The sequence below is a fragment of the Aureobasidium subglaciale genome (assembly GCF_000721755.1).
Source record: "Aureobasidium subglaciale EXF-2481 unplaced genomic scaffold scaffold_14, whole genome shotgun sequence".
NCBI lineage: Eukaryota > Fungi > Ascomycota > Dothideomycetes > Dothideales > Saccotheciaceae > Aureobasidium > Aureobasidium subglaciale.
The window spans coordinates 162556-190010 of record NW_013566981.1 but is presented as its reverse complement, the minus strand read 5'-3'; the positions used below and the strand labels follow the sequence as shown (position 1 = coordinate 190010).

Here is a 27455-nt window from a genome sequence, read left to right as displayed (position 1 = left end):
TCGAGCTCGGAAATCCAACTTAATTATGGTCAAAAAGCTGCGAGATGACCATCCAGTAATGTGATGTTCAATTGGTCAGATAAAGCAGGCTATGCCAAGTCGTGACGATGAGACCCGCAAACGAACGTTTTGACCCACTTCCCAGCATCATCGCAACGCTCTAGGCAAGAAGGGCCTGAGCCGTCCTTCATCAAACATCAACAATCGATTGATTTGACATTACTTTCTGTTCGTTCACTGAACCTGTGACTCTATATACTTGACTCCGAGGTCTTTACACTTCCGTGGCCGTCTGTCTGACAGAGTACTTCTTCTTGTCCTCCTGAGAGGGAAGCTCATCAGACATCTCAGTTGCATCGTCATACTTCTTAGGCCCCTCGATAGGGGTGTGCTCTTGCAGTGCGATCCAGGTAGGGACAACAGCAAGACCAAGTAAAACAGTGTTGACTGCAAGAGGAACTCTTCCACCCTTCCAGTTCTTGGTATTAATACCGAATGACACGGCCTGAGAGAAGCTCTCCTGACCGCGAAGAATACCAGAAAACCGTGCTAGAACCTCAGTCAGCATGTTGTGAATCGGAGCAATTAGAAAAAACGTACAGAGCTCAGAGATGTTGTCCGTCTTGGTAGACAAGAAGTAGTAGAGGAAGTTCTGAAGAGACTGCTGGGCAAAGCCCCAGAATACCAGTACGAAGAAACCTTCAACGAAACCAGGGTCGGTCCAATCCCAGACGGGTTCGTTCTTGGTGTACTTCTCCTGGATCGCCCAGCCGTACGACCACGCAAGTAGGTGCCAGAAAAGCACATAGAAGAAGCTATGCCATATCAGCTATACTGTGAGCTCACAGAATAGAAGCTGCTTACCAGATGTTCAATCTCTTCTTCACAGGCCATGGCTTGTAATCAAGCAGAGTACTGACAATGAATGAGGATATAATACCACTAAAATTGGTCAGGAAACCGATCAGACATCTTGCACGAAGGCCGAAGTAATAGGTCTGAAAGTCTGAGGTAGGATGTTAGCACTGCGGCTATAACGATTCGAGAATTACAAACTCACTTCCTGAGTACTGGTTGAAGTAGGCGGCCCAGAAAACTGGGAGCAAGAGAAGGATGTCACGTCTCTTGGAGGCTGCAATGAGAGCACGCATCTCAGCAGCGAATGATTTCTCTTGCACGATCTTGACTTTGCTGCCATCAGAGCGTTGTACCTGTTCTAGTCAGCGGTGTTGTCGCAAACGCGTTTTATGCATGGCTTACCTTCTCGGGCGGTGACAGTAACAGGCCAACGGGTACAGCAAGACATTGCAAAGCGATGAAAACAAGGTAGGTCTGATAGCCAACTTTGCCTTTGGTCTTCTGATCGGGAGAGCTAGATGGTGGTCAACGAGACGATGAGCGGATGCATGCTTGCAGAGACATACTGGTTGAGGCCGAGAAGGATAGCACCTCCCAAGATGGGACCTCCTGTTCTAAACACAAGCCAAATATTCATATATTGACCACGCTTGGCCGGTGGCGGATAACCCAGAGCAACAGCTCCTTCCGAAGCCCAGAAGAGACCAGCTGAGACACCACATGCAACAGCGCCAACCAATACAAACCATACGTTTCCCTAAAGAACCAGATCAGTCATCGAAAAGGCACACTGCATGCCAGACAGAGCGTACATATCTATTGTTCGTATACAGACCAGCGCTGTAGACTGGATAGCCCACTGCACCAAGGACTAGTGTCCACTTGAGGCCTATACGATTGGCGATTGGACCACCAAACAAGCAGAAGAAACCCATCAGTCCGAAGACCAAGGCATTTGCGGCGTTGACCAAGAAAGGTGATTGTTGACCGCCAGCGCCGAGCGAGTTCATGGCGTTCCATAGACCTGGAGCCATGAATCCAACCATACCAATGACACAGGCATTGAACATGCTTGAGCGATACCATCTCTTGTTCTCGATGATGGGATGCTCCTCATGGCTCTCGGCCACTTCGGAGTTGGTCGAACTAGACATTTTGGGAAAGGTCGATAGCCGCGATAATAGAGGAGCTACAGAGACCTACTCTTTGGACAAGAACCTATATACGTAGCTGTTTGGTGAGGTTACATTGAGTGCGACATGGAAAAAATTCTCGTTGCAGGTCGATTGTGCGATATGGCGCGAACGCAAGTACCCACTCGGTATGACAGCAAACAATATGAAGCGGGCGTAGGCGACAGTGAGAATACATGAGAAATGAAAACGTTCAGGCAATTGCATCGTATGGACGGGCGTTGGACGGCGCGATCGGCAAGTTCATGGTCAAATAGGGATGAATTTCCTGTGAAGAGCGATGGTGTGATTTTGCCCAGAGAATCCTTCCTGCCTCTTTCGACAATTACAGAGATGGGAGTGGATACCGCGGGGCGGGAACTGCTGTTCGATCTGCACGAAGGGTAGCCTGGCCCAGATGAAGGTCCTAGGGCTTTTTGGAGGTACTCAGAACATTCTCTTGAGGTGGCAGAAGATGGCATGCTGAAGTCGGTACCGGTATGCTGGAGCTCCACGGAATAGGACTGGTGGGCTGTCAGACGTCATGCCAAGGCGACATTCACATGCGAGAGCGAGCGGTAGAGTGGCATGCTCAACCATCGACACAAATACAGTAGCAAGGTCGGATCAAGATGCCTGCCATTCCTGATAGAGCGCAGACGGAGGACTCGTCCAGCTTCAGTCCGGATGCTTACTTCGAGGCATGGGAGAAGGGCGAAATCACAGCACCATACGATAACGACTTCCGGAAATTCATCCTGACCACTTTCGGCCTGCCTGAAGACGACACATATACCTACGCCGCCGTCGCCGAGGTCACGCTTCTGCAGGCTCAGACATACGTCGAGTATGGCGGCCAAGGAGGATTACATGCCTGGTACAGAGACGACGAAGGCAAGCCAGTAAGCCTGCCAACTCACACCAACACAAGAGAGCCATGAGCCATGAGCCAACATCACGTTCCGTCCAGAGATCGCCTCCGCCCGCCGTCGATATCGCTGCCTACACCAACGTATTCAAAAGCACCACAGCTACACAGAAGGCCCTGGTCGGTCTAGCTTCGAATGCGAAAAAGGACTCGATTCGTGCCTCTGTTGGCCAACACTTGCAGTCCTTGTACCAGCCGCCATCACCCGACCACAAGATTGTCATATCGAAGCTGAAGAAAGAGCACACAAATCCCTACTTTGATGTCTGGGCTTGGTCTTGCCAAAATCTGGAATGGGCTGGTCCCGAACATGCCACCAGCAAGGTCCGCTTCTCGCACGCAATCCTCCCAATTCTATACCACCACTTTGGCTGCGTCTGTCCATCGTACGAGTCATTATCTATCATCTACCAGCTTGCCAAGGGACGCACAGTCATCGATCTGGGAAGCGGAAATGGCTACTGGTCATATATGCTGAGGGTCTTCAACAAACAGAAGCCGCTGACTGTCGTGCCTGTAGACAATGGCATCAGCGAGTGGAGAACTGTCTGGGTGGGCGATACCAACCAGATCGATGGTGTCGACTATCTGAAGAAGAACGCCGATGGCAAGGATCAGGTACTATTACTTGTCTACCCTCAAGTCGGCCTTGAGTTCACCTCCAGGATTCTCAAAGCTTACAGTACGTGTCCAACAAGATTCTCAATCTGATAAAATAGCTTACTAACTTCTTCACAGAGGGTGACACCATCGTCTGCGCAGGCACCCAGAACTCTAACGGCTACACCGCCTTCGCCAAGGAGACCATCGCTGATTGGATCGCCAGAGAGATGCCTGTGTTTGAGAAGGTCTGTCAGATCCCCTTGCCTAGCTTTGCTGCCAAAGACGAGGCACTTTTCGTGTTTCAGAGAAAAGCTTGATGGGGTTTGAGCAAAATAGCCTCCACCATCTCAAAGCTACAAATACCCCACAATAAACATACCTCTCAACATGAAGGTGGTATCACACCTCAGCACGAACGCGCGATATCTAGCCCTCTTCCTTGTCACTGATCTTCACTACTTTTTCCTGAATCGTAACATGCATTCGAGGTTGTACTTTCGCTGGATTTGGTCACAATTACTCTTTGACCCGAGTCTGTTGAGAGATCCTAATACCCACCACAGATGGAACCTCACGCTTCCTTTATTGTAACTTGAGGCAAGCAGCTTGTTCTCAGCTACAAAATCGTATTGCTCCTCCATCCATCTTTTGTTTCTACACGCCACTGTTACGTGATATTTTCCATCATGAAGGACATCTACTTCATCCTGTTGCTCTCCATCCTGAGCGGTATTGGTGTTCTTGCCGCTCCGATCGAGCAAATGACAACAGGAACTGGGTCTCATACCGACGCAGTTAGTCTATCCTGGTGGCGCCGATTTGACAGTAACTGAGCCCCCACAGAGCAGATCTAGTAGGACATCTACTCGTTCCTTAGATCCTCACACCGAGACAGAATCATCGACCTCGCAGACAACGAAGAAGTCGGAAACTACCATGAGCAGCAGCCTTGAGATCAAATCCCATAAGAGCATGATCAAGACCAAGACTGGCACGGAGAAGTGCAGTAACAATGAGGGAGGCTCGACGATCATCATGATACTACCTTCCAAGTCCTCGCATGAGACCAAGCATACCAAACATCACTTGTCCGCCCCCATCGAATCAGGGTCTTCGACATCTCACAAGGACCCCTACGCTCCCACTGACACGCCTTCTCGAAACGTCTCTAGATCCTCTACTAAGCGTCATTACACCGAGACCCACGAACATCCTCCCGAGTCCAGCACCGAGACAAGTTCTACTAAACCTCCGAAATCGACATCTCATGCTTCTTCCAAGTTCGGCACCGAAGAGGTTGTTCTTATCACGAGCACGGTAGTCGAGATCTTCACAACACCAAAAGCTTCTCTATATTCTAAAAGGGATGTGGATGCCGTCAAATCTAACAAAGTGCGAGATTCTGCAGTTCTTACGACGGTTCGCACGACCAACACCTTGCCATGGCCCCCCAACAAGACGAAGACCAGTGACAAGACAGCTAAGCATGACAATGAAGAGGATGATGAGACACCAGCATCTACTGCAGCTTCTTCTCCTGATGGTCTTGCTGCTGCTCTTATCGCGAGACAAGATGATGGCGTACCGATCCCTACATCAAAATCCAGCTGGACACGCTCACCGGCGTTTTTGTTCACCGAATGGCATCCGGCTACATGGAAACCGATTCTGACCGCAGTTCCAACTGACGCTACCGTTATTAATGAAACGGAGACAGCGTCACTCTCCTCGAGCTATAGGACTACCTCGGAGGAAAGGGTACTGGAATCTACCAGCTGGAGAGAGGTCGAGCAGGAGTCAGTGCCCACGAGTTGGAGGACTATAGAGGTGATCGAGCCAATCCCTACGAGCTACAGGGAAGTTACCGAGCAAGAAGAGTCAATGCCTACAAGCTACAGGGAAGTCACAGAGCGAGAACAGCCAATGTCCACGAGTTACAGGACAATCGTGAAGCATGAAGAGTCGATGCCTACAAGCTACAGGACAATCTCGGAATATGAAGAATCGACGCCAACAAGCTGGGAGGTCATCCACGAGGACGTCCCTCATCAGACAGTCACTGTCACAGAAGAGGCTGAAGCGTCCACAGTCACCAGAGGACCTCACAGAATCACAGTCACTAAAGACGCCAAAACTGTCACGCAAACCATCGAGATGTCGACAACCTCCAAACCCAAAACTAAGCCAATCTCCACAAGCTTCAGAACTATTGTCGACCGCGTATCCACCAAGACCGTCACCAAGCTCGAGAAGCCGACTCAGGAAGTCATTCAGACTATTCAAACCATCGAACCTTCGACCACGAGCTCTCGCGGATTCCTCGTGACCATTGGAACTTCTGTCCAGACTATGGAATTGGTAACTGAGGTCGTTACTGATCTTGTCACTGAGCCGATCAAGACAAGCTGTCAGCCCTCTACTGTTATCATCCCGCCATCTACCGTTACTCTCCTTCCATCCTTCTCGAAGCCGGTCACACGATCATCGATACCCAAGCGAACATGGACGACTAGGCCAACTTCCAAGACATCGACCCTCTCCCTTCCAACCACGTCTGGGGGACCCATGGAGGAATCGATCTTGACAGCTTTGAAAAGCTCAGAAGGTGAGCAGCTGTTGACTGCTTTTGAGACCGGTAGCAAAAAAGGACCCAAGTCGTCTAGAGTCCACAAAACGTCCTTGGCACCAGTTCAGTCCGATGTGTTCAAGGAAGAGGACATTATACGTGCATTGAGGAGTTCTGAAGACGAAGCTCTGTTGACGGCATTCGAGACTGGTGCACACAAGGCCAGGAAGACTGCGACTACTCAAAGTTCTCTTGTACACACGCCACAAACAACACCAGGGGCTACCAGAGAAAAGGATGGCTCGAGCACTTTCGAGAAGATTGTCTCGAAGACGCAGGAGCCGGAACGATTGTCGAGTCTAGTCGTCAGGGAAGTTTCTACGATGAGCCACGGTGCCGCCGACGACACGTCTGCTCATGATGTCACAACCGTCAAGGCCGAACTACCTGCCATGCAGACCGGAAACGCAAGGTCAGATGACAACAACGAAGAAGCATACTCCACCACCTTCAGAACAATCACCTCCAACGAAGCTACCAGCACCACATCAGTAGAAAGAAAACCAAGTATCACCAGCAACTTCTTCAGCCTCTGGGCCAATTACGCCTCTTATCGCATCAGCAGACATTACGCGACCAACTCTGCCTCTCCAACACTATTGCTCCACGCTATCTCTACTCAAGAGGTAAAGGGCGGTTGCGATGGTGGACAATGTCTTCATCGTCATCCTGATTCTGAAGTCGAGGCTTCTGGTTCGATGGTCTTTACAGGTGTGTATACTACGGCTGTTGTGCAGGGTACCAAAAGGCATAGGAAACCTGTTTCAAGTCGCACAGATGTGGCTGATTGGCAGGTCGCAGGTGGACCTACTCCAACGGTCTAGGTCATTTGAGGGTGAAATTCGAGTTTGTTGGTATTTGTAGTGGCTGTGACTGAATTCTTGCAGATCTCCTGGAGTACTACCATCCCAAAAACGATGGGTTCAGCGAGAAAAGGAGAAAAAACGAAACAATGTATTCAGAGGGGATATGTAATGTATCTAGATTGTGGTGGTGTTTTTTGTTATTTCTGTTTTCTTCTTGTTACCTTGTTCTAATCTCCACTCTCTCTCTATATAGTGTGATAGTTGAAGAAAAAAAATGCTTGAGAATCTCTTCGTGTGTCAGATTTCATCGCTTCTGCTCTCTGCGATGGTTAAAGCAGAGTAGCCATGGGCTGCAAAAAGGCACAGTCATATCTCGTGTCAAGAGATACATTGCTGAGAGCCGCTGAGAAGACATATCTCGACGACCGTGCTGCAAGACTAGAAAGGATTTGTGGATTGAGAGGGCTACATATATGATAGGGTGCATACAGGGAGGAAGGAACAGCCTGCTTCGGTTCGCTGACCTGGTAGGGAGAGGTCAATCGACCTGTGTCACATCTTCTCTAACTTCTACAGTTGCTCAAGCAGTCATACAGAACATGTCTGTAGTCACGAGATCCAACAATGGTTCAACTATGGGGACCGAAGGTACATTGATATGATAGCACACGCCGAAAAGTAGACTTGATTAACTCTCACGTCTAAGCTATACCACTCAAAGTAGAGCAGTAGTACGTGGGAGCTTTCTCTCGGCGCTTAGTCGTGCGTAACGGCAGGGAATAGATTACGGATAGAGACGACGGTCGTGGAGAAGTGCACAATCACGGACAGGTCAGCACGAGGCAAAGGTCCATGCCAACAATAACAATGGGTCCCTTCAGTGGCTTGTCCTAGCCAGCTCTCCAGTTTGGGTGGTGTAGAATAGAACAGGGCTGTAGAAATGCACAATGCTTTTCAGATGATGCTAACATGTTCATGGAGAGATTGAGAAACCTGCTCTCCGATGAGCATGTAGCTGCTGTCGAAATAGTTTGTACATTGCCACAGCTAGTACTCAGGTCAATCTTCACGACGGAGAGATGGAAATATTGCTGATCGTCCAGAATCGTTTATGGGTAGGCATGCGGCTGTGAAATTGTCACATGATTCAGAGAGATGCCATCGAGGTTATTGAGAGATTGGAACATGTGAAGGCGAGGTTTTGATAAAGTCCCTTTGGAAAAGTAGACTAGGCTATGTAGAAAGAGCACAATCATGCAAAGACAGATCTGCTGTTGGGACTGCCCTTGCCTCTCTCATACAGCCACTTGCTGTTCAGTGAGACGCTTGCTTTTCCGGTAGCCAAACCCGACGAACTACTTCCCAAGCTGTTGTCCAGAGGCGAAGAAGTTCTTGCGGCCGAAGCACCTCCCACAGCCTTCTGCATCAGAGGACTGACAGAAAAGGGACTGCCGGAAGGGCCCTTGCTCAGACCGAGAGTACTTTGGTCGAAAGATGATGGACTTCCCTTTCGCGACATGGGAGAGCCTGAGGCGTGTCTTTGGGCGCTGGAGCGGGGTGTTGAGGAACGCGAGTATCTCGGGGGAGTAACGTAGCCTGGGGAGCCAGCAGGTAGAGGGACGTCTTGCGGAGTCAGACCGAGAAGTTGTCGTTGTTCTCTGGTGAGGGCAATATCCTGCATCTCATCGGTGGCGCGGAAGAGCGGCATGAGGGCGAGGGAGATGTTCAGGACAGGGATGCAGCGGACGACGAGGGAGACCCAGAAGGCGTATGGATCCATTGAGTGGTAGAAGGCGGAGAAAGCTGTGGGGGTGCTATGAAAGGGTAAGCGTTGGGCAAAGGTGGTCTTGTAGTTGGTTGGCGGCTTACTAGCTTGAGAACATGCTTGGAGCGAGCAGGAAGGCCAGCAAAGCAGAGGCATTGATGATGATGCTGTGAACATTGTCCGAGGTAAAGGTTGAAGCGTTCTTGCGACGGTTGATCTCGTCCATGTTTGGGTGACGCCAGGTTCCTGGAGTGTCGACCTTGATCGGTGACTTTTGTGGTGTTGAAGGGGCCGACGAAGGTCGCAGAGGCGTTGTTGGAGCGATAAAGCGCGAAGCTGCCGGACTTGGCTTGAGAATTGCTGTCGAAGACATGGTGTGTTGGTAGATGTGTGTTGGCGGTGTTGAGTCTTTTATCGTTGTGTTGTCGAATGCTGCAGGGGTTAGTATCTCTTCCGGCTTGTCGCTTTAGCACACAAAGCGCATGACTAGACAATGAACTTTATCAAGAGAGACCTATTGTCGCTATTACTGCAGTCTGTATCGTTAGTATGAAAGTGACTTGATCTTGTTTAGAGCAAGCACCAGCGACAGCGAATAGTCCATCGCAGTGTTGATTTCTCGAGCTTGGCGCTGTTTCCACGGCGGCGCCTGCAAGAGCCTGTGGCTGTGCTCCACCACCCCGCCATCCGTCTTCTGCCAGCACCACTGCTGACAATCGACCCCATTCACTCTTTTCCAAGAAGTCTTTCTTCTGGGTTTTCTTTCGAGATTCGATCTGGCGGGACAAGCCTTTAATACTGGAAAAATGGGAAACTTGATCGAGCAGTTAGATGCTCTCATCGCCGACACCTTTTCCGCGTGGAACCTCTATACCACCCTGATTGCTTTGGCCTTGTTTGCTTTTGTAGCATATCCTCTCATCTTCTGGCTTGAACCTGACACACATCCTCTGCTTCTCGCTCGTCAAGCTGCTGCGTCTCCCGTTCGTCAACCTCACGAGTCTGCCGTCTACCGCTCCACAGAGGTACCTCATGGTTACGGACTGAAGACAGGTCTCTCGGTCCGAGCCCCTGGTGCTCCCAAGTGGACGGCCGGCAAGGATGGCGACCTCAGAGATATCTGGCGTGAGGCTGCCAACTCTTCGTCTAGCGGTGCCACGGCAAAGATCTTGTCTGTCCGTGGAAAAGATGCCCCCATCGAGCATGACTTTGCAACTCTCTCCAAACTCATCAACATCGTTGGTTCCCATTTGCAGAAGTCTGGCCTGCAGAGAGTTGCTATCTACACTCCAAACTCCATCGAGTACCTTGTCACCATTTTCGGTAAGACTTTCCATGTTCCGGCTCTGCCTTGTCACTAATCACTTGTATAGCATGCTCCTTTTACGGCTTGACCCCTATCCTCATTCCTTACAACCAGGACCATGATACTGCTTGCAAGCTACTCGAGGACACTCAGACTCAATGCTTGGTCGCTACCGCTGGAGCACTGCCTCTTGTTGCTCTTACCAAGAGCGTTCCGTCTCTGCGTCAGGTTCTCTGGGTCACAGATCCTGCCAACAAGCATATGGACTGGCAAGGTGCTCCTGAGAACGAGACTAACGGTAAGCTTGCTGTTTCTGTCTGGGACAACATCGTCCAGGAGTCTTCCTCCACTAGTAGCGAGCTGCCCAAGGGCGACGATAGCCTTGTGCCTGGCAACCTGATTTTCCTGTGGCAGAAGAGCCCTAATTCTCCTGCCAAGTCAGTGGAGTTCACTCAAAAGGTACAACTTTCTTACATAATTCTTTGTAGCCATCTACTAACCCAAAACAGAACATGGTCGCTGCGATTGCCGCTCTGATCTCGGCATTGCCCCTTCGCCAGCGTCTGGGTCCTTCGGACCTAGTACTGCCTGCCGACTCATTCAGCCATTCATACGTCCTCTCTTTGACTATGGCTGCCTTGTTCAGTCACAGCTCCCTAGCCATCAACTCTGTTGCAGGTGCCGGCGTAGACATAGCTCTCGCATCTCGAGGCGTGGCGCCCACCATCATCATTGCCTCATCTGAAACACTCTCAAAGTTGCATCAAACCCACACGTCGGGAGCGTCTTCTGCTATCCACAGATTTGTGCACTCTCATCATGGGCGCGCTCTCGACGCAGGCCGTATGCCTGGAGAAGATCTACTGTCCCGACTCTTCGCGCCTAAGGGCAGTGCTATTGGCACATCCCCTGAAAAGCTGCGTCTCATTCTAGCCTCGGAGAGAGCAAACACCGGTGCTCAGACCTTGAGTAGTGCTGCTCTTCGTGATCTTCGCATAATCACTCGTTCCAGAATTTGCTATGCTTTGACTGCTTCGTCGGTAGCAGGTGCTGTGGCGCAAACTAACATCTACGACTACAGACACAACGATCGTCCCGGCCACAGCCACTTCGGCGCACCTCTGAGCAGCGTCGAGATCAAGCTTGTAGACAAGGATGACAACAAGGTTGACGGCAGCACACCAACAGGCGAAGTAAGCTTTTTTTTTTTCTCCCACGACTCATCTTGCCAGACGTCGAGGCTAACGTGTTTCCCATAGATCGTTGTATCTGGTCCTGCAGTTGCTGGAGGTGATAGCAACCTTGGTGTTAGGGGCATCTTCCGCGAAGACTGCACTCTGGGTTATGCTTGATCGTAGATACACAACAAAAGCATTGGTCATCAACACTCCATTTTCCAGGTCCTCAAGTGTAAACATATTACCTATCAGAGGAATCGAATGCAGAAGATCGTGTCCAATCGGAAGGGAAATGGTTGAGGACCCGAGCATGGCCAACGTAATGTGGGGGGAGGGGAACGATCACTGCAGTGATCAGCGATGGCAGCGGTGACATCGCCAAGGCTTGAATATATCCCGCAGCGAAAAAATAACAGCGAACGTGTTTGTGTGTGCTTCCCAGCGACAGCACGCTACCTCTTCCCTGCGAATTCATTGCTCCTGAGGCTTGTTGTCTCGCTCGTATACCAGACCCGGTACTTTGACAGGGTATCCGGGCTTACCTATCGTCGTCAAAATTCCACGGCAAAAGTCCTCTTTTATTCCTCTCTCGGCCAGGCCACCATAAGATCCCTTCAAGGCACCTCGTAACTCCCGCTTGTTGCTGGCGTAAGCCAGCCTCCCCTGAAAAGAAGTCATGGTCAACATCGATATCCCTAATGACTACACTGTCTCGCCCTCGTCGGCCACTCCTCACTTGACCATCAACCGCGATGTCACCATTGACCTGGACTCGACCAATGCCTTTGAAGGTCAGCTACTGTGGAGATAATATACCGAGTGCATATCTGACTGTAGTACAGGTCCCGAGAAGCTCCTCGAAGTATGGTTCAGCCCTTCTGCCTCGTCCCTTCCTGAAGGAGCCAAGCCTTACGGTCTGAAGGCCGTCTCGACAGACACATGGAAAGAGATGCTCGACCTTGTCAACTGCAAGGTTCTCTCCATTATTGGACATGGACATATGGACGCATACCTTCTCTCCGAGTCGAGCATGTTTGTCTTCCCACACAAGCTTGTGCTCAAGACCTGCGGCACTACCACTCTGCTGTACGGTCTGCCAAGAATGCTCGAGATTGCTGCCCTTGAGGCAGGCTTCCCTGGCATGAGGGCCGATCTTTCCGCCGCTGTTCCCGCTGCTGCCACGCCTCACCGTGTCTTCTACAGCCGCAAGAACTTCTTGTACCCTGACCAGCAGCGCGGTCCCCACCGGAGCTGGCGCGATGAGGTCAAGTACCTCGACCAGAGATTCCTTGGAGGTAGCGCCTATATGATTGGAAAGATGAACGGCGAGCATTGGTACTTGTATATCACTGGTCCCAACACTCAGCTGACTCCCCCTGCTACACCCGAGAGAGAGACTCCTACCAAGATCCTCGACTACCCTGAGCAGCTCGCAGCTGATCTTGCAAATGCTCAGATCGATGAATCTCAGGATGAGACCCTTGAGATCCTCATGACCGATCTTGACGAGCAGAACGCCCGCCAGTTCTACCTCGAGGACGCAAGTGCGATCGCAGAGGGCAAGTACCTCGAGCAGTCCCAGAAGGCTCGCAAGGATGCTATCGCACACTTGGGTAACATCAATGGCGCTGACGATGTTGACGTCTTTGCACAGACTACCTCGGATCCTTCTGAGAAGTTGACCTTCCCTGAGGAGCTGACCACCGAAGGCCATACTTTGGGCTCCGTGGTTTCCGAAGCCTGTGGATTGGCTGATGTCTACCCTGTGTCCAAGTACCCCGAGGCCAAGATAGACTCTTACCTCTTCACTCCTTGCGGATACTCTGCCAATGGTGTTGTGCCTTCCACCGGAGAATCTGGATCAGCTCACTACTTCACTGTCCACGTCACTCCTGAGCCCCAATGCTCCTACGCCTCGTTCGAGACCAACGTCCCTGCCAGCCAGACCGGGCGCGAGACCCGCGACATCGTCATGCAGGTCGTCAACATCTTCAAGCCTGGCCGCTTCAGCGTTACCATCTTCGAAGCCAAGACTGATGAGGATGGCTATGGTAGAGCAAGAGTCAAGAAGGACAAGAACATGGACAACATTGCCGGCTACAGACGTGTCGACCGCATCGTCCACGACCTCGAGGGCTACGAGTTGGTCTTCAGATACTTTGAGCGTCTTGACTGGAAGGGCGGCGCCCCTAGATTGGGCGAATACATGCTGTAAGCAAACGCAATCCTGTGAATCGGCGATGCACTGCGAACTGCGTTGTTTACATTGAACAGCAAAAGTCTCCCTGACCTCACCACTAGCCAGTCTACTCTGGGATGATATCGACACATCTACGCCGGATCTGCGAATGCGCTTGTGTACATTGATGCATTTGAATATTGACGGGATGGAAGAATGAAGCAACATATCGATGTTGTGTGTTTTGCGGCTGAAGAAGAAGAAAAATATCCTGTCGTTTCCTCTAGTCTATCGAGCGTTGCGTTATCGTTAAGCTGTATCTAAACATCACCACCAATTTCAAGCAGTTCGCATGCTGATCACAAACTGGCATATCGTTGATCGTGTACAAGTGCATTCACATCACATTCTACGTGAGCTCATACTGAGCCCATAAGCCTCAAATTGCTTTAAGTCAGGAGGCAAACAGAGTTATACCGTCTCGTAAACATGTGGTTCGATGTCGACATGTGAATCAGGCAACACAACTTTGACCATGTTGCTCAAGTTCGAGAACACGCAAAAGAATCTTGCTCGGATGATTCGGTATTGGCAGCATGACCTTTGTCCTTTGCGCTGCCGTGTGAGCAGTATTATTGCCGTAGATCATCTCGAGTTTTGACAAAGAAACCTCACCACTCATGTTCCAGCCTCCACACTCGGACGTTGATGGTCCAATTCTCAGACAGGCACACACCACCGTCCCGAGCCACCATGTCTTACATCATTCGCCAAAGCATCCCAGATCATCTGAGACCAGAATGTCTTTGCGGAAACAACTTTACCTCTTGAACCTGACATCATTGGCCTCCGAATTTAATGTTTCAACTCGAGGCGACACAGTTGCAGCAGTCCAATTTCGATTTGCTACTATTTTTTTTACGAAGATGCGCTCATGTAGGAGAGACTGTTGTGCGTTTTGATAGGGGGGGTATCGATGGCAACAGTAAAAGCCGTTTCGTCGCGTGCATGCCGCTGGCAAGGAGATTGCAGAGCGTTCGGGGGCAGGAGAAAGAGAAAAGCAGGCTGGCATAAGGAGGACACGAAACGGCGGAAAGAACACCCGAAGGTAGGAAAACGAGACCCTCGTGAACTTGCGAGACCGAAGTAAGAAGTGAGATGTTTCAGAGATGACCAGGTATTGAAGATGTCTAGATGATGCTGCCTCTTGTCGCAAGAAACAGTGGTTCGCTGTCTCGGCTGATTAGAGTGAACAGGGCGGCATCCAGAGCCATCTCTCTTCCAAATCTCAACTCTACTTCGAGTCAAGCGGTGGATGCCGTGCATGACGCCTGACGGTTGCGTTCACTGCGCCGGCTTGACGTGCACTCCTCGGCGAGAAGAACACATAGGCAGGAGCAGGGAGGAAACCGATTCAGAACTCTTCTCGAAGCCTCAATCGATAGCAATCACAAATGACAGCTGATGGAAAACATGGCGGCGCTCGGCCGTTTGATAAGGATACACGCAACTCGAGCAGGGATGCTGAGTCCTGACAGAGCTCATGCACGGCAGAAATTTTCCTATGTGCTGCTTGCTTGTGGAGTCAAGATGTATCGTCGCTTTGGGGACCTGAGTACCCTTGCAAACAACGAGATAAACTCGAGGAAGGCGCGTAGAAATGCCTCGGGCACCACCAATCGGAGTCGAGGTGTGCCTTTCGATACCCAATTCTTTGGGACGATGCAAAGCGCGATCGACTTTCCCACGCAACTTCCCCGATTAAGCTCGGCTTCCCGCTGAAACCGTTGATGCAGACGCGTTAGCGTCAACGACATTGTGCACTCTGTGAGTCTGTAGGAGGCTCCTACACGCTGATTGCTTGTCGGAAGATTCGTGGTTGCGGGACAGACTCGTAGTGTATGGGTGGATCAGAAGTCGTTGGGTTCTACGTACGTTTGTACCGTTTTCGACAAACGCATGGTACCTTCAAAAGAGGTCGCGTAGCCGCATCTCACGACAGCAAACAAGGCCGTCTCATTCATCTCGTGTGCACCGATCGAACGCGCACCACCTCAAGCCATTCGCTACCTGCCAACTGTTGACCGTCTTTTGATTGCTATAACGTCTTCCGACCTTGCCATTCTTTCGGACAAGCTGTTTCCGTAGTTTATTCATATTCACGCGCTCCTGCCGCTACATCTGCAAACCAACCAACCCAACCCCACCCAATACTAGGACCCTCCGACAGGCGAACAACCCGAGATCTCCAACTAAGAGACAAGCCACCGCTTGCACTGCAGGATCCATACTCACAACAATCCGATTAACGTTTCAGGACCCCTTTGCTGGGCACTGCTCCTCCACCCATTCTATTCAAGTGTGCCCTCTCCCCTTCACCAACATTCGCCCATCCTTTCGCTGTTGGTCAGCACCAGTAAGCGTGGTCACACTGCCAACGAAAACATGTCAGCCGAGCCTGTGATATCCACTGGGGATGTGGAGCGACTGCTACACGCAACGTGCGTCAGGGGCGTCGATAAATCTGGACCCGCACCTGCACCCCTTCAGGAGAGGACAATTGACTTCAGAATCCTCGTCGAGCCTCCTCTTCTATCAGCCAACATCACTGATCTCTGCAACGAACCTCTATTTTTCTCAGGATACCTATCAGAAGAAGAACCAATGTCGTCCGACGATTCCAGCCTGTCATCAATGTCCATCAGCACCGTTGCCGATGAGTTTCTTGACGAGCTCGAAACAAACTTTCCGGAACTGCTGGCCGAGGATTGCACTTTCGTTGAACAAGCCCAATGTAATCAGGCTGAAGCAGTAACTCTCGTCTCGCCAGGCAAGGCCAGAATGGTTCGAGTATCTCGAGTCGATCTGAGTGCCTCGTCGTCGCCGATCATCATACGTCCTACGACCTCATCAGATCTGAGGCCAAATGGAAGCACATCACGTTTAAGCATCATCTCAATCCGGGCGCACAGCCACGATGGCTCCGTCTCCTCTTCAAAGACGACATCTCCCAAGGTTCCGTCGACACCGGAACTTGAGCCTGGACTTCAGACTCCGGCATCGAGCCACGGGCCAGCCACTCCGGACTCACCGGCCTCTGCCTACTTTGATGCCCTTACCAGTCCGACATATCCATGCCCTCCTAAGCATCGCATGTCCCGCAACGGCTATCACCTCAAGCTTCCGAGCATGAACAAGCAACGTCCGGGATCTTCACAGTCTATGATGGCACCACCACTATCTGCTCCTCTCACAGCACCATCCTCATTCTTCAAGCCCAAGATGACACCCCGCGGCGCTGCCGAGCGTATGACACCCCGTGGTGCCAGTGAACGTATGCCTTCCCTGGATCTGCCACCCTATCCTCGCGACTTTATCCAGCAACCCCCGCAGAGCCGCTGGACTGTCCGCAAGGACTCGTTCAGCTCCGTATCCTCAAAGGATATGCCTAGATTCAGGCTCAAGCGGGCCGAAAGCGGCATCCTACCGACCTGGCAATGATGGTCCAACCTCATAACCCAAATAATGTTCTCACGAATTTGCTGCATATCATGAATGGAAAACTTAGCGTTGCTTTTTGCCTTTTGGCTCCCGGCTCAGCCTCTCCGGAATGGTTGTTTTACGATATCATATCGTCCTGCTTCTGGAGAGTATTCGGCTCTTTACTGTACCTTTCGATACACCTCACATATACATGCCTTATCCTCTCTGGCTTTGGGTAATTTTGGCTTTTGCACGATGGACAGACAACTTTCTTCTTCACGAGTAGCTAGAGAAACCAGATCTCGGAGAAAATGTATTCTTAGCAAACAAACACCTCGTTCCTTTGCATCGTATCCTGTGTTGGTTGATCCTTTCCCTTCGTTGGCTGATCCTCCATCTTCTCGAATAGGCATCGGATTCGTTTAGGCTTCCCCGCCTCCGTAGCCGAGGGATATCAATAGATCGATAGCCGAGCAGCCACGCCTCCCCAACTTGTCGAGACATGTGAAAGGAAACCTATCAAGAACTTCCTATCTGTTGAGTCGAATTGTCCGGTCTTGGAGTGTCGTACCAACTTGAACACATTTTGGGATCATCTCGTACCTTTTGTCTGACTGATAGCTTGGATTCGGCAGTCGCACCTCCAACATGGCTTCCGCATCTGTCATGCCCCGCAAATTGTGGGAGCATCCTAATCCGGATGCTACCAACATGGCTCAGTTCATGAGAGATGTCAACAAGAAAAGAGGACTGAAGCTCAAGGTAACATACATTCCCAATAATCAGACACCTCTCAGAGACACAATTGACACTTTTCGTGCTGCAGACATTCCAGGATCTTCATCAGTTCTCCGTCAATCAACGTACTGACTTCTGGTCTGATCTCTTTCAATTGCATCCTCTAATCCATTATGGCAACTATGATCAAGTCGTGGATCTAAAAGCTAGAATGGACTCTGTGCCTTCCTGGTTCTCTGGCGTCAAGCTCAACTTTGCAGAGAATATTTTGTATAGTGCCGATTCAAAGAACCCCTCCCTCCGCACAACTGCCGGCAAGGAAAGCGATAAAGTAGCTCTAACAGAAGTTCGTGAAGGATGTACCGAGATTAAGCACTATACCTGGAAAGAACTTCGAGCCAAGGTGGGCTTGCTTGCTCAAGCTATGAAAGCTCATGGCATCATGAAAGGCGACAGAGTTGCAGTTGTCTCGTCTAACTCTACGGATACATTGGCTGTCTTCTTGGCTGTGACGACTCTGGGCGGTATCTTCAGTTCGAGCTCGACTGATATGGGAAGTCAGGGCGTGCTGCAGCGACTTACGCAAATCGAGCCGAAGTGGATCTTTGTGGACGACTGGGCTGTTTACAATGGCAAGACTCTCGATCTCAGGCCGAAGATGAAGGAAATCGTGGCTGGTATGCAAAAGAGTAAGGCTAAAGGCTTCAAGGGCCTTGTAAGTATGCCCAGGTTCCAAGAGAAGCCTGCGGATGTCAGTGGTGTTGATCAGACTATGGGTCTGGCTTCGTATCTGGCAAAAGCTGGCGGTAATTCCGACTTGCCGTTTGAAAAGGTCGATTTCAAGGATCCTTTCTTGATCGTTTACTCTTCTGGTAAGCCGGCTTACTCATGGCCGTGGACTTGTTCTAACAAATTCTAGGCACTACTGGTGTACCGAAATGTATCGTGCATGGCTGCGGCCCAGTTCTGATCAGTTCGATGAAGGAGGGTAAACTGCATCTGGACTCTGGACCGACGACTGTCAACTTACAATACACAACCACTGGCTGGATCATGTATCTCATGTCAACGATGGCTCTCCAACATGGGGCACGATCAATATTATACGATGGTTCGCCATTCATACCAGACCTGACAACTTTCATCCGCCTCGTCGGAGAGCAGAAAGTCACTGATCTGGGTATCTCGCCCAGGTATCTCCAAACACTTGCCTCTGCATCTCCTCCGGTCATTCCCAAGCAGGTCACCGATCTGTCAAGTCTGCGTCGTGTTTCGAGCACAGGTATGGTCTTGCCAGAATCTCTCTTCCATTGGTTCTACGACTCTGGTTTCCCTGCTTCTGTTCATCTCAACAATATCAGTGGAGGTACTGATGTAGCTTCATCATTTGCCATGGGTAACTTGCTCACGCCACTATATGCTGGTGGCTGTCAAGGTCCAGGTTTGGCTATGAATCTCCAAGTCTACGACCAGACTATCGAAGGTGGAAAAGGTGTCAAGGGTAAACAGCTACCCGTTGGCGAAGCAGGAGAGCTGGTCGTAACCTCTGCCTTCCCTAACCAACCGGTCAAGTTCTGGGGCGACACTTCTGGCCAAAAGTATTTCGATGCTTACTATGCTCGATTCGATAGTAAGTCGTCGTGCAAATTGTGAAGAACATCAAAATCTAACAAAGCCATGCACAGACGTCTGGACCCATGGTGACTATATTTTCGTCCACCGAAAAACCGGCGGCGTCTACTTCCTCGGCCGCGCCGACGGCGTCCTGAACCCCTCAGGTGTCCGCTTTGGCTCGGCAGAAATTTACAATGTCATTGAATCCTTCTTTGGCGATGAAATCCAAGACAGCATCTGTGTAGGTCAACGCCGACCTTCGGACAATGACGAAGCAGTCATTCTCTTCCTTTTAATGAAGCCGGGCCAGAAGTTCTCGGAACAGTTGGTCAAAGCTGTCAAGCAGAGAATTGGCAAAGAATGCTCGCCTAGACATGTTCCGAAATATGTCTTTGAGACACCTGAGATACCTGTAAGTGTCGAATTGAGAGAGATGGGAGGTTTCGAGATCAGATGACTAATGAACATGAAACAGACGACTGTCAACCTCAAAAAGGTCGAATTACCAGTCAAGAGAATTGTTTCTGGCGAAAAGGTTACGCCGTCGGGAACTTTACTCAATCCACAGAGTCTGGAGTACTATTACAAATTCGCTCAAGTGGAGGAATTGGTGGGTGTCAAGAGTAAGCTGTAGATGGAATATTTGTTAGAACATAAGCTAGACGAGACCCCTACATACAGAGAGAAGAAAAAAATCTTGCAACAGTTTTCTCTTTTCTAGCCATTCAATCCACTTTCTTGAGCTTCCAAGTAGAAAATTCGTGTGCTGACATGGGGTTGCCATCATTGCCAATCTCTTTGTCTTGTGGGTTTTCCTACACATTGCGAGTATATTCAAGGGACATACGAGTAAGATGCCATGATAGCCGAGAAAGGTAAACACAACGAAAAGCTGTCATTAAATAGCCAAGGAAGAAAGCACACATGTATACATTAGAAGCTACAATGAGTCAACAAATAGCAGCCACGATCAGCCCAGACACAAAAGGAAGGAGCAAAAGTCCAGATCGAATCGCTCCTTCTCTCCTCAAGAGAACGTCTCTAAGTGCACACAGGGAAAGGAGCGGTTCGGATAAAGTTGAAAAAGGCACGATCACTAGAACCGCCCTTTTCCTCATCTAGATTTTATAGAGGTCGCTGGAGCAAAAACTGGTTTTTGATGTTAGATGATCGGGAAAAAGACGCAGTTCAAGTATCGCACCCTCCAATCTCTGAGCTGTATTTCTTACTTGCTACGTGCCTTGTAGTCATTGCATCGAAACTGCATGTTGAGTAACCCTGCCCAAGGTCCTCGTCTTGTAGAGTCATTTCGAAACAAAAGAGGCAGAAAGGGAAGATACAGATGCCACAGATCACCAAGGACGCAAGCAGTAGAACATGAGAAAAACAAGGTTGGAACAAATGAAATAATCTGAATTCGAGTAAATAGTCTGAAGAAAATGATTGACAGAAGTGGAAAATGGAAAATGGCAATCCAGAAGAAAGAAGTAACCCCTGCAGTATCGCTCGGATCGTCTTTTTGATCAGCGTGTGAAGATACTCCAAATGCAAAACGCCTTGGCTGTAGTATATAGTCAAAAGAGATGTTCTCATCCCAGTATATCCACAAAAGGTTCCTCCTTGTTTCATATCACATCATCGTGCAAGGAGTATCACTCATCTTTCTTGCTCGTGCCCGCCTCTTCAGCATCTCGCTTCTCCAAAGCTTCTCTCTCCCAGTCTTGGATCTGGAGACCGTAGTTGGAAGGTTTACGTTGAGCACCTGCTTCGGTGGCTTCTTCGTTGGTCTCCTCATTCTCCTGGTCCTTGAGAAGTTGTCTTGCGCGGATGCTCTTGGCACCATCACTAATGCTTCTCAGACTCGCTTTGTCCACATCGGCATTGACGACGCGGAGACGAGCTTTTGGCACTGTAAACATGACTTGGACGTCGCGATTAGCGGCTGCTTCTTCAATGTCCCAGTCTTCGCGCTCGTCATCCTCTGGGTTTTTAACTTCGTCTTTGGAAGCCGAGGTTTCGGGCACATCGCCCCAGTCACCGGTATCTGGGTCGTCTTGATAGGGCTTCCAACGAGGGTCGTTTTCATTGCCTTCCCAGTCGCGCTTGCCACGTCTGGTGCCGAGGAATTGGGAACTGTCGCTGGCTGCACGGCGAGGAGCAGATGTTGACATGGAGGAGTCGGTGCGTGCATGGCCTTTGACAGGACTATTGCTGCGATCGCGGTATTGTGGAGTGGGAAGCGGTACCATGGGGGCACCTACGCGTCTTTGAGCATGTGAGGCACTCATGCTGCGATCACCACTGAAGACTTGACGAATACTGCCCATCCAGCCACGACGTCTTGGAGGAAGCGGGGGCGTCTTTCCGATGGCGGCTGCGATGATTTCCGCCGATGTTGGTCGTACTTTGTAGTTCAACGGTGCTGAAGGCTGACTCGTCGGCGCAGTTCCCAGAAGAGCTTCACTCTCAGCGATCAATTGACCAAATGTTGTGCACTGAGTTGAAGAAGAATCGGCCGCTCTGTCCAGTCCAGGACGCAAACTTGGTGGATGCAAGCTGCTCGTATGCTTGGGCCTGTTCTCCCAGTATGCAGGAGATATACTGCGTGACATGACAGACGCGCTAGGTGCTTGCGAAGGTGTGATTGATGGATGACCCGACAAGCCAAAGAACAGGCCTGAGCGAGTTGATGACGTCCGGGCCACAGAGCGGCCTTCGTTTGACAAGCCTGATCTCTCCGAGTTCTCGCTCAGCCCAGAAGATGTTCTCTCATCTGCTTTATCAGGAGAGCTGGATCTGCTGGCAGGATAGGGAGACACCGTACGCCTCAAGGATGCAGCGTAAGAGTTGGTCCAGTGGTTGATCCAGGTGCTGACTTGATCTGTGCCATTCGTTGTACTCGTCATGACACTAGTATTTGTCGCCTGTCTGTGGATTGAAGAGCCTTGAGAGTCTTCTGCTGTGGATCCAAGCTCTGGAGTAACAGGGTGGCTTCTGAGAGGATTGGGTAGGGGATTATTGAAAGGGTCTTGCTCACTGCCTTTCAAGCCGATCATGTTTCCAAGACCTTTGAAAGACCGGTTACTATGTCTAGACGACAGTCTTTCTTCTTCTTCGTCTCTCTCTTGGATGGGATGGATGTTGCCACTTGCTCGACTTACTCTTCCGTCGTCGTAGCGAGGAGCAGCATGGTACTGATATTGGCTGCGAGACAAGCCGTTCTTCCTGAGACCTCTTGTCGGACTCGGTGCGTTGATGGACAATCCAGATCTCTCAACCTCCCGATTCCCTTCTTTCATCTGAGCAGGGCTACTCTCAACGCCATGAGGAGTCCAAGTGGTAAAACCATCATGCATGTCTTCATCCTTCTCTTGCCAATTGCCTCCATTGGCATAGTCGCTGTGGTAAGGCTCGTAAGTAGTGCTGCTGCGATAAGGCTCATAATTCGTGTTGCCGAACCAAGCTTGCTCAGTGTTGTTGCCTCCATTTTTGTACAGACGTTCCCTATCAGTTTCACGAGCTTCGCGTCGTTTTTCGAGATGACGCTTATACCAAAAGTAGAAGACTATCAGAAGACCAACGACAATTGCGCCGATGGTCAAGCCAACACCGAGACCTGCTTTTTGCGAAGTCGTGGTAAGCGCTCCTTTGTTCTGGTCCTGTGCGTACGTGCCACTGCTCGACGTCATTGCAGGCGGCGGACTGTACGACTTTATCCAAGATCTCGAGGTAGTGTTGTAGAAGAGAGTTTGTGAGTTTGATGTGGATGTTGAACGGCGCAGGAAACGCTTGAGTGATGTCGTAGGAATGTTGTAACCACCCATGATCATCATGACTCCACCAGGAAGCATGGCGGCGCCGTGTCCGTAGATACCTGCTCCAGACAGACCAGAAGCTGTTTGTAGAGGTGTTGACCATTCCCAGTCGCCATGACCTCCATAGCCAGAACCAAGTTCGAGAATTGCCAACTGTGGCGAAGCAGCGTTTGTGACATCTCCCACCCACCCACCAAACACCACCAAGCTCTTGCCATCTTCGGTGAGAACTGCTGTATGCCCTGATCTAGGCTCGACAGAAGTCGAAGGCTGATCCACAGGTTGATATGTCCAGGTCTCTTCAGGAAGAGAGAATAAAGCTACCGAAGACATGTTGATGAATGCGGCTCCGGTGTGTCCTCCTACCAGTACAAAGCTCTGGCGTGCGCTTTGCGTGCTACTCGAGTTGTCTGAGAATGCAGGTGCCAATGGGGTCATACTAAAGCCAGCCTCAGCGACAGGTGGACCTTTACTCGACAGAAACGCAGAAGTGTAGGCCACTTGTTTTGAGCTGTCCAATTCAGGAGAAAATGTCATCATCTGATTTGTGTAATTCGCTGCCGACATCCAGGTTTCATCGGTGGAATTCGTCAGTGGACACATTCCTCCAAAGACATATAAACTTGTCGTTGAAGCATTGCCCTTGGCCAGGTCAGAGAATGCGATACCCGAGCTCAAGAAGTCAGGTCCTAGGATCTTGTTCTTCGCCGCTGCAGCGGGTGTGCTTTGTAACCAGGTTCCGTTTCCATTCTTACTGTGAGCAGCGGGGATGAATGTCCATACTTCCGGAGCGTCGCCATCTGTGGAGCAGTCGCCAGCGACGACAGTGATGTTCTGTGTACTTCCTTTCAGAGGTGTATATGCTCTTGTTGATGTTGTCGCCAAGAATGGCAGAGAGTCGTAAAGCGTTGTCAATGAGAGTTTTGAAGCCTCGAGAGATTCAGTAAGGTCGAGCGATTGTAAGCTGGCTTGGCCATTTGTCTTTGGTTGTAGGATATATGCATAGGATATCGTCTGATCGTTCTCGTCGTTTTGCTCGGGTATCACGATATGTGTTGGGTTGTATGGTAAATCCGATGCTGAGACTTTCGCAGCCGTGAGCGCGAGAAGTCCTAGTACGTGTCTCGGGACGGCCGGTCTCGACATATTTTCGGAGATCGTATGTCACAGTCCAAGACCCTCAATCCATATACATGGCTAATTTTCTGACCGTCGCGTGTCTCGATCGATTTGTCGCGGGTGCAATAGTTCACAGAAAGAGCGGACTCAGGATTGCGAGATAGTCGTGTCGTGGTGAGACAGAAAGTGGCTAGGTAGGTACCTTCGAGGTAAATAGATGGCGGGGAACGAACAAAGGCAAGAAGCCGATCAATCGAGGACTACAGTGCTCTTCTGCAGCTGGACAAGGGCCTCGCACATGCGACCGCCCGATCATTCCGGTCCTCAGAGTAAACAAAGCTCGTCACGCAAGATACCCACCATGACCGGCACCAGCCACCGTTCGATACCCCGATACCAACGTCTAGGCCCTGCTCATGGTGACCAGTCGCCGACCAGCAGTGAAAAGGCATGCTTGGATAAATTGGCAGCCACAGCTCCTTCTCGCGACTGTGGCATCTTTTCGTTCCCTGAACAAAGTTTACCAACCAAGGTTGCTGCAGCAACCCTCCAAATCCGAACCCTTCTTTCGCTAGCTTATGCCCCTCCAACTCGGGCCAGCACTTGATTTTATTCTTCCGTCTCTGCCTTGACATGATCCTTGAATCGCGACAATCATGCTATAAAGCCAAGATTCGTAGGGAAAGGCTATATCAGAGTACGAGGATATCCACCCTTGTTCATGACGATAAGAACCAGGGTTCTGACGCTTGCTTGCAGTCGACCAGCCACCTCTCAGACGCGTCAGTGGTCATTGAATATCTCGAGTCTAGATCAGCGGTAAGCATCCCAATCTCTCGTCATTACTTCTCGCAACTGTAGGACCGAACTGTTACATAGCAGTCGGTTGCTATGTTTCGCCAAGTGGTGATAAACAATAGACGGTCACTCAACTACGAGGCAAACGAGCCGTTGTAGACATTTCTGGCACGCCGCAATCTTACAGCTGTAGCAACCACCGTTGAGATATCTAGAGATCACGAGCAACGAACGGTCAAGCAACATGTTGAGATGAGTTTGTCTTTGATTTTCTCCATCTGTGAAAAAGAGAGCAGTGCCTACCATTCAGCGATAGTGATGCTTTCTCATATCTAGCAATTTCCCTGCCACGATACAGCTCGTGTCCTCTGAATAACGCCCTTCTGGAGAAGCCAGAATGTGTACCAAATGCCGCCGCCAAAACTCCTTCCATGCAGGTTCATGCGCAGTCGTTTATGCGTAAATCAATAATCCCTCCCAGACGACGCCTCGCTACACATGTACATTCCCAGAAACTCAATTATACCTCTCCCGTGTTACTAATGCGCTTCTTGATCTGCTCGAATGAGGAGAAGAAGATCATGTTGATAAGTGCGGAGCGCATGACACTGACTCCAAGACCTGCACATCGTCAGTAGATGTCTCGGCGGAACCAATTCTCATCTCGTGTACCTCTGTAGGATCCAGGTTGGAAGAATTTGATGTTCGGACGCGTTACTTGCGCACGTCCTGTCTCCAGCTGGCGTTTCTGGAACTGTGTCTTTACGACATCGATAGGATAAATCTGCGCAATGATTAGCGATGAAGACATGTTTTTGAGACAGCGATAAACCTACCATCACCCAACTGACGATACCACAAGTCGCTCCAGCAAGGGCGACCGCTGCCGGTTCGGCGGGTTCGTTGCCTCGACCGTTCGAAAGAATCTGTTTCACGGTCTCGTAGGTACCGAAATATATAGCGGTACCGATAGTGTCGCGGACTGCAAGACAATTTTTTAGCCATCGCTCATGGGGACTGGAATACTGAGTATCTGAGACTTACCAAGATGTAGCCGATAGCCACAGTACAAGCCACGGATGCCGCGGTCTCGGATAAGTTGCTGAGCAGTCCGGAAGGCACCAGTGCGAAGATCGCTGATAGGTTGAGGCCGGTCTGAGGGATTCGCCTCTCTCTTCATCTTGCCAGCGAGTTGAGCATTGAGCTTGATGAGCTCGAAAGGACCTTCGTGCGGGTCAGCATACGGTCCATATCAACCTAGAAATGGACATACAAGAGATGAAAGTTATGGCGGCACCCGCAGTGGCTCCGGCACTACTAAAACAGGCGATGGTGGATAGAGTAGGGTACTGCCCTCTCTGATTCGCCAAATCAAGAGGTGATTGACCAGTCATCTGAGTCATGTAGCGATCAATGGCATGCTTGGAGCGTTGGTAGAGGCCGAATGAAATGGTGCGAACTAGGGTGACGCTGGCCATAGGAGTGCCCACACCTGCAAGTGTGGTGAGCAAATGGTAGTAATTTTTCAGTGAGCGCTATGCATACCTCTCCAGAAGCCACGGAGGCCTTCGACTTGATATGCATCTTTGACCGTTGCAAGGAAACGAGTATCGTAGCTATGTTCTGTCAGCAGTGGCGTAAGAGGAGTCATGACGCCTACTCACGATTGCATGCGTGTTTTAGCAAAGTCGAGCGGGAACTGCACCGATGTGTCAGCTTTGATGTGAAATCAGAGGCAGACTATGCGACACAACATACCGCTACAAAGGTCGAGAGCACACTCGACGACATGGAAGCCAACTCTGTTTTGTACTTTCTCGCCCACCTCTTGACATCATCACTAACTTCGTACTCCAGGACTCCGAATCTGGGTGGTTGTGTGGGCCGTTGTTGCTCATTGTGTGACTTGTCTGGATCAGAGTTGGGATCTCTCATGCTGATGGTGCGCGATCCGAGTGGTTCGTGGGAGAAATGTTGCTGAAGACAAGAGAGTCTTTCAGTTCACGCGCTGTTAAACTAGCGGCGAGCTTCGCTCCATTGGCTCTCGGCAGAATCGACGACCGAATAAGGCAGCGAGGTATGGGTGACTCGACGTGCGTCCAAGGCTTCACGGGTCGCCAGTAGTTCGAGGGATATGCTCCGTTTGCTCGTGAGCGATTTTAGATATGCGGGGACCAGGCGCGGGTCGAATTATGAATGACGATTCTGGCGGGCACGCCGTCGCCTGTCGAGGTTGGATCTTTGGTACGACTATTCGGCAGGGAGCAAGTTGAATGATGTTTCGACAAATTCAGCCACGGCGGCGTGGACAGAGGAGCTGCGTTGAGGACGACTTTTGTAACGAGCAGCGATGAGCAGCGATGAGCAGCATGAAAGTCACTCTTACTGCACTGACGTTTGATTGGCCGCTACAATCACTTCCCCGCGCCGCACCTTCTCCCAAGCCACCCGCTTAGACTTACATCGA

General features: G+C 50.5%; 12 protein-coding genes across 12 annotated transcripts; 6 read left to right on the top strand and 6 right to left on the bottom strand.

Moving 5' to 3' along the window:
- Positions 1–18: 18 nt before the first annotated feature.
- AUEXF2481DRAFT_41235 (uncharacterized protein) lies at positions 19–2492 on the bottom strand. The gene is made up of 7 exons (XM_013487108.1): positions 1671–2492; positions 1425–1615; positions 1261–1372; positions 1061–1211; positions 865–1006; positions 601–815; positions 19–549 (listed from the first exon to the last, which is right to left on the bottom strand). Exons 1-7 carry the CDS (start codon positions 2010–2012, stop codon positions 275–277), a joined length of 1428 nt encoding a protein of 475 aa, XP_013342562.1. The 5' UTR covers positions 2013–2492; the 3' UTR covers positions 19–274.
- A 170-nt stretch (positions 2493–2662) lies between these two features.
- AUEXF2481DRAFT_6103 (uncharacterized protein) lies at positions 2663–3878 on the top strand (the record flags this gene model as incomplete). The annotated part of the gene is made up of 3 exons (XM_013487007.1): positions 2663–2932; positions 2962–3640; positions 3697–3878. 3 exons carry the CDS (start codon positions 2663–2665, stop codon positions 3876–3878), a joined length of 1131 nt encoding a protein of 376 aa, XP_013342461.1.
- A 4367-nt stretch (positions 3879–8245) lies between these two features.
- On the bottom strand, positions 8246–9131 carry AUEXF2481DRAFT_30591 (uncharacterized protein; the record flags this gene model as incomplete). Its single annotated transcript, XM_013487059.1, has 2 exons — positions 8246–8807; positions 8863–9131. The coding sequence occupies 2 exons, from the start codon at positions 9129–9131 to the stop codon at positions 8246–8248; spliced, it is 831 nt and encodes a 276-aa protein (XP_013342513.1).
- A 433-nt stretch (positions 9132–9564) lies between these two features.
- On the top strand, positions 9565–11416 carry AUEXF2481DRAFT_30590 (uncharacterized protein; the record flags this gene model as incomplete). The annotated part of the gene is made up of 4 exons (XM_013487058.1): positions 9565–10081; positions 10132–10523; positions 10574–11257; positions 11324–11416. The coding sequence occupies 4 exons, from the start codon at positions 9565–9567 to the stop codon at positions 11414–11416; spliced, it is 1686 nt and encodes a 561-aa protein (XP_013342512.1).
- A 502-nt stretch (positions 11417–11918) lies between these two features.
- On the top strand, positions 11919–13457 carry AUEXF2481DRAFT_66783 (uncharacterized protein; the record flags this gene model as incomplete). Its single annotated transcript, XM_013487171.1, has 2 exons — positions 11919–12033; positions 12085–13457. The coding sequence occupies 2 exons, from the start codon at positions 11919–11921 to the stop codon at positions 13455–13457; spliced, it is 1488 nt and encodes a 495-aa protein (XP_013342625.1).
- A 754-nt stretch (positions 13458–14211) lies between these two features.
- AUEXF2481DRAFT_290671 (uncharacterized protein) lies at positions 14212–14865 on the bottom strand. Its single transcript, XM_013487236.1, has one exon. The coding sequence runs from the start codon at positions 14745–14747 to the stop codon at positions 14340–14342; it is 408 nt and encodes a 135-aa protein (XP_013342690.1). The 5' UTR covers positions 14748–14865; the 3' UTR covers positions 14212–14339.
- A 1001-nt stretch (positions 14866–15866) lies between these two features.
- AUEXF2481DRAFT_6098 (uncharacterized protein) lies at positions 15867–16922 on the top strand (the record flags this gene model as incomplete). Its single annotated transcript, XM_013487006.1, has 1 exon — positions 15867–16922. One exon carries the CDS (start codon positions 15867–15869, stop codon positions 16920–16922), a length of 1056 nt encoding a protein of 351 aa, XP_013342460.1.
- Positions 16866–17441, top strand: AUEXF2481DRAFT_290270 (uncharacterized protein). Its single transcript, XM_013487235.1, has one exon. The coding sequence runs from the start codon at positions 16977–16979 to the stop codon at positions 17328–17330; it is 354 nt and encodes a 117-aa protein (XP_013342689.1). The 5' UTR covers positions 16866–16976; the 3' UTR covers positions 17331–17441.
- AUEXF2481DRAFT_109258 (uncharacterized protein) lies at positions 17417–19962 on the top strand. Its single transcript, XM_013487234.1, has 5 exons — positions 17417–17666; positions 17731–18514; positions 18562–19272; positions 19328–19668; positions 19732–19962. Exons 1-5 carry the CDS (start codon positions 17553–17555, stop codon positions 19888–19890), a joined length of 2109 nt encoding a protein of 702 aa, XP_013342688.1. The 5' UTR covers positions 17417–17552; the 3' UTR covers positions 19891–19962.
- Positions 19963–20261: 299 nt separating this feature from the next.
- Positions 20262–21087, bottom strand: AUEXF2481DRAFT_290227 (uncharacterized protein). The gene has a single exon (XM_013487233.1). The coding sequence runs from the start codon at positions 20883–20885 to the stop codon at positions 20445–20447; it is 441 nt and encodes a 146-aa protein (XP_013342687.1). The 5' UTR covers positions 20886–21087; the 3' UTR covers positions 20262–20444.
- Positions 20644–24312, bottom strand: AUEXF2481DRAFT_290247 (uncharacterized protein). The gene has a single exon (XM_013487232.1). It carries the CDS (start codon positions 24215–24217, stop codon positions 20909–20911), a length of 3309 nt encoding a protein of 1102 aa, XP_013342686.1. The 5' UTR covers positions 24218–24312; the 3' UTR covers positions 20644–20908.
- A 922-nt stretch (positions 24313–25234) lies between these two features.
- Positions 25235–27334, bottom strand: AUEXF2481DRAFT_41227 (uncharacterized protein). The gene is made up of 8 exons (XM_013487107.1): positions 26747–27334; positions 26653–26687; positions 26534–26604; positions 26262–26480; positions 26033–26212; positions 25825–25970; positions 25661–25772; positions 25235–25609 (listed from the first exon to the last, which is right to left on the bottom strand). The coding sequence occupies exons 1-8, from the start codon at positions 26921–26923 to the stop codon at positions 25509–25511; spliced, it is 1041 nt and encodes a 346-aa protein (XP_013342561.1). The 5' UTR covers positions 26924–27334; the 3' UTR covers positions 25235–25508.
- Positions 27335–27455: the final 121 nt, after the last annotated feature.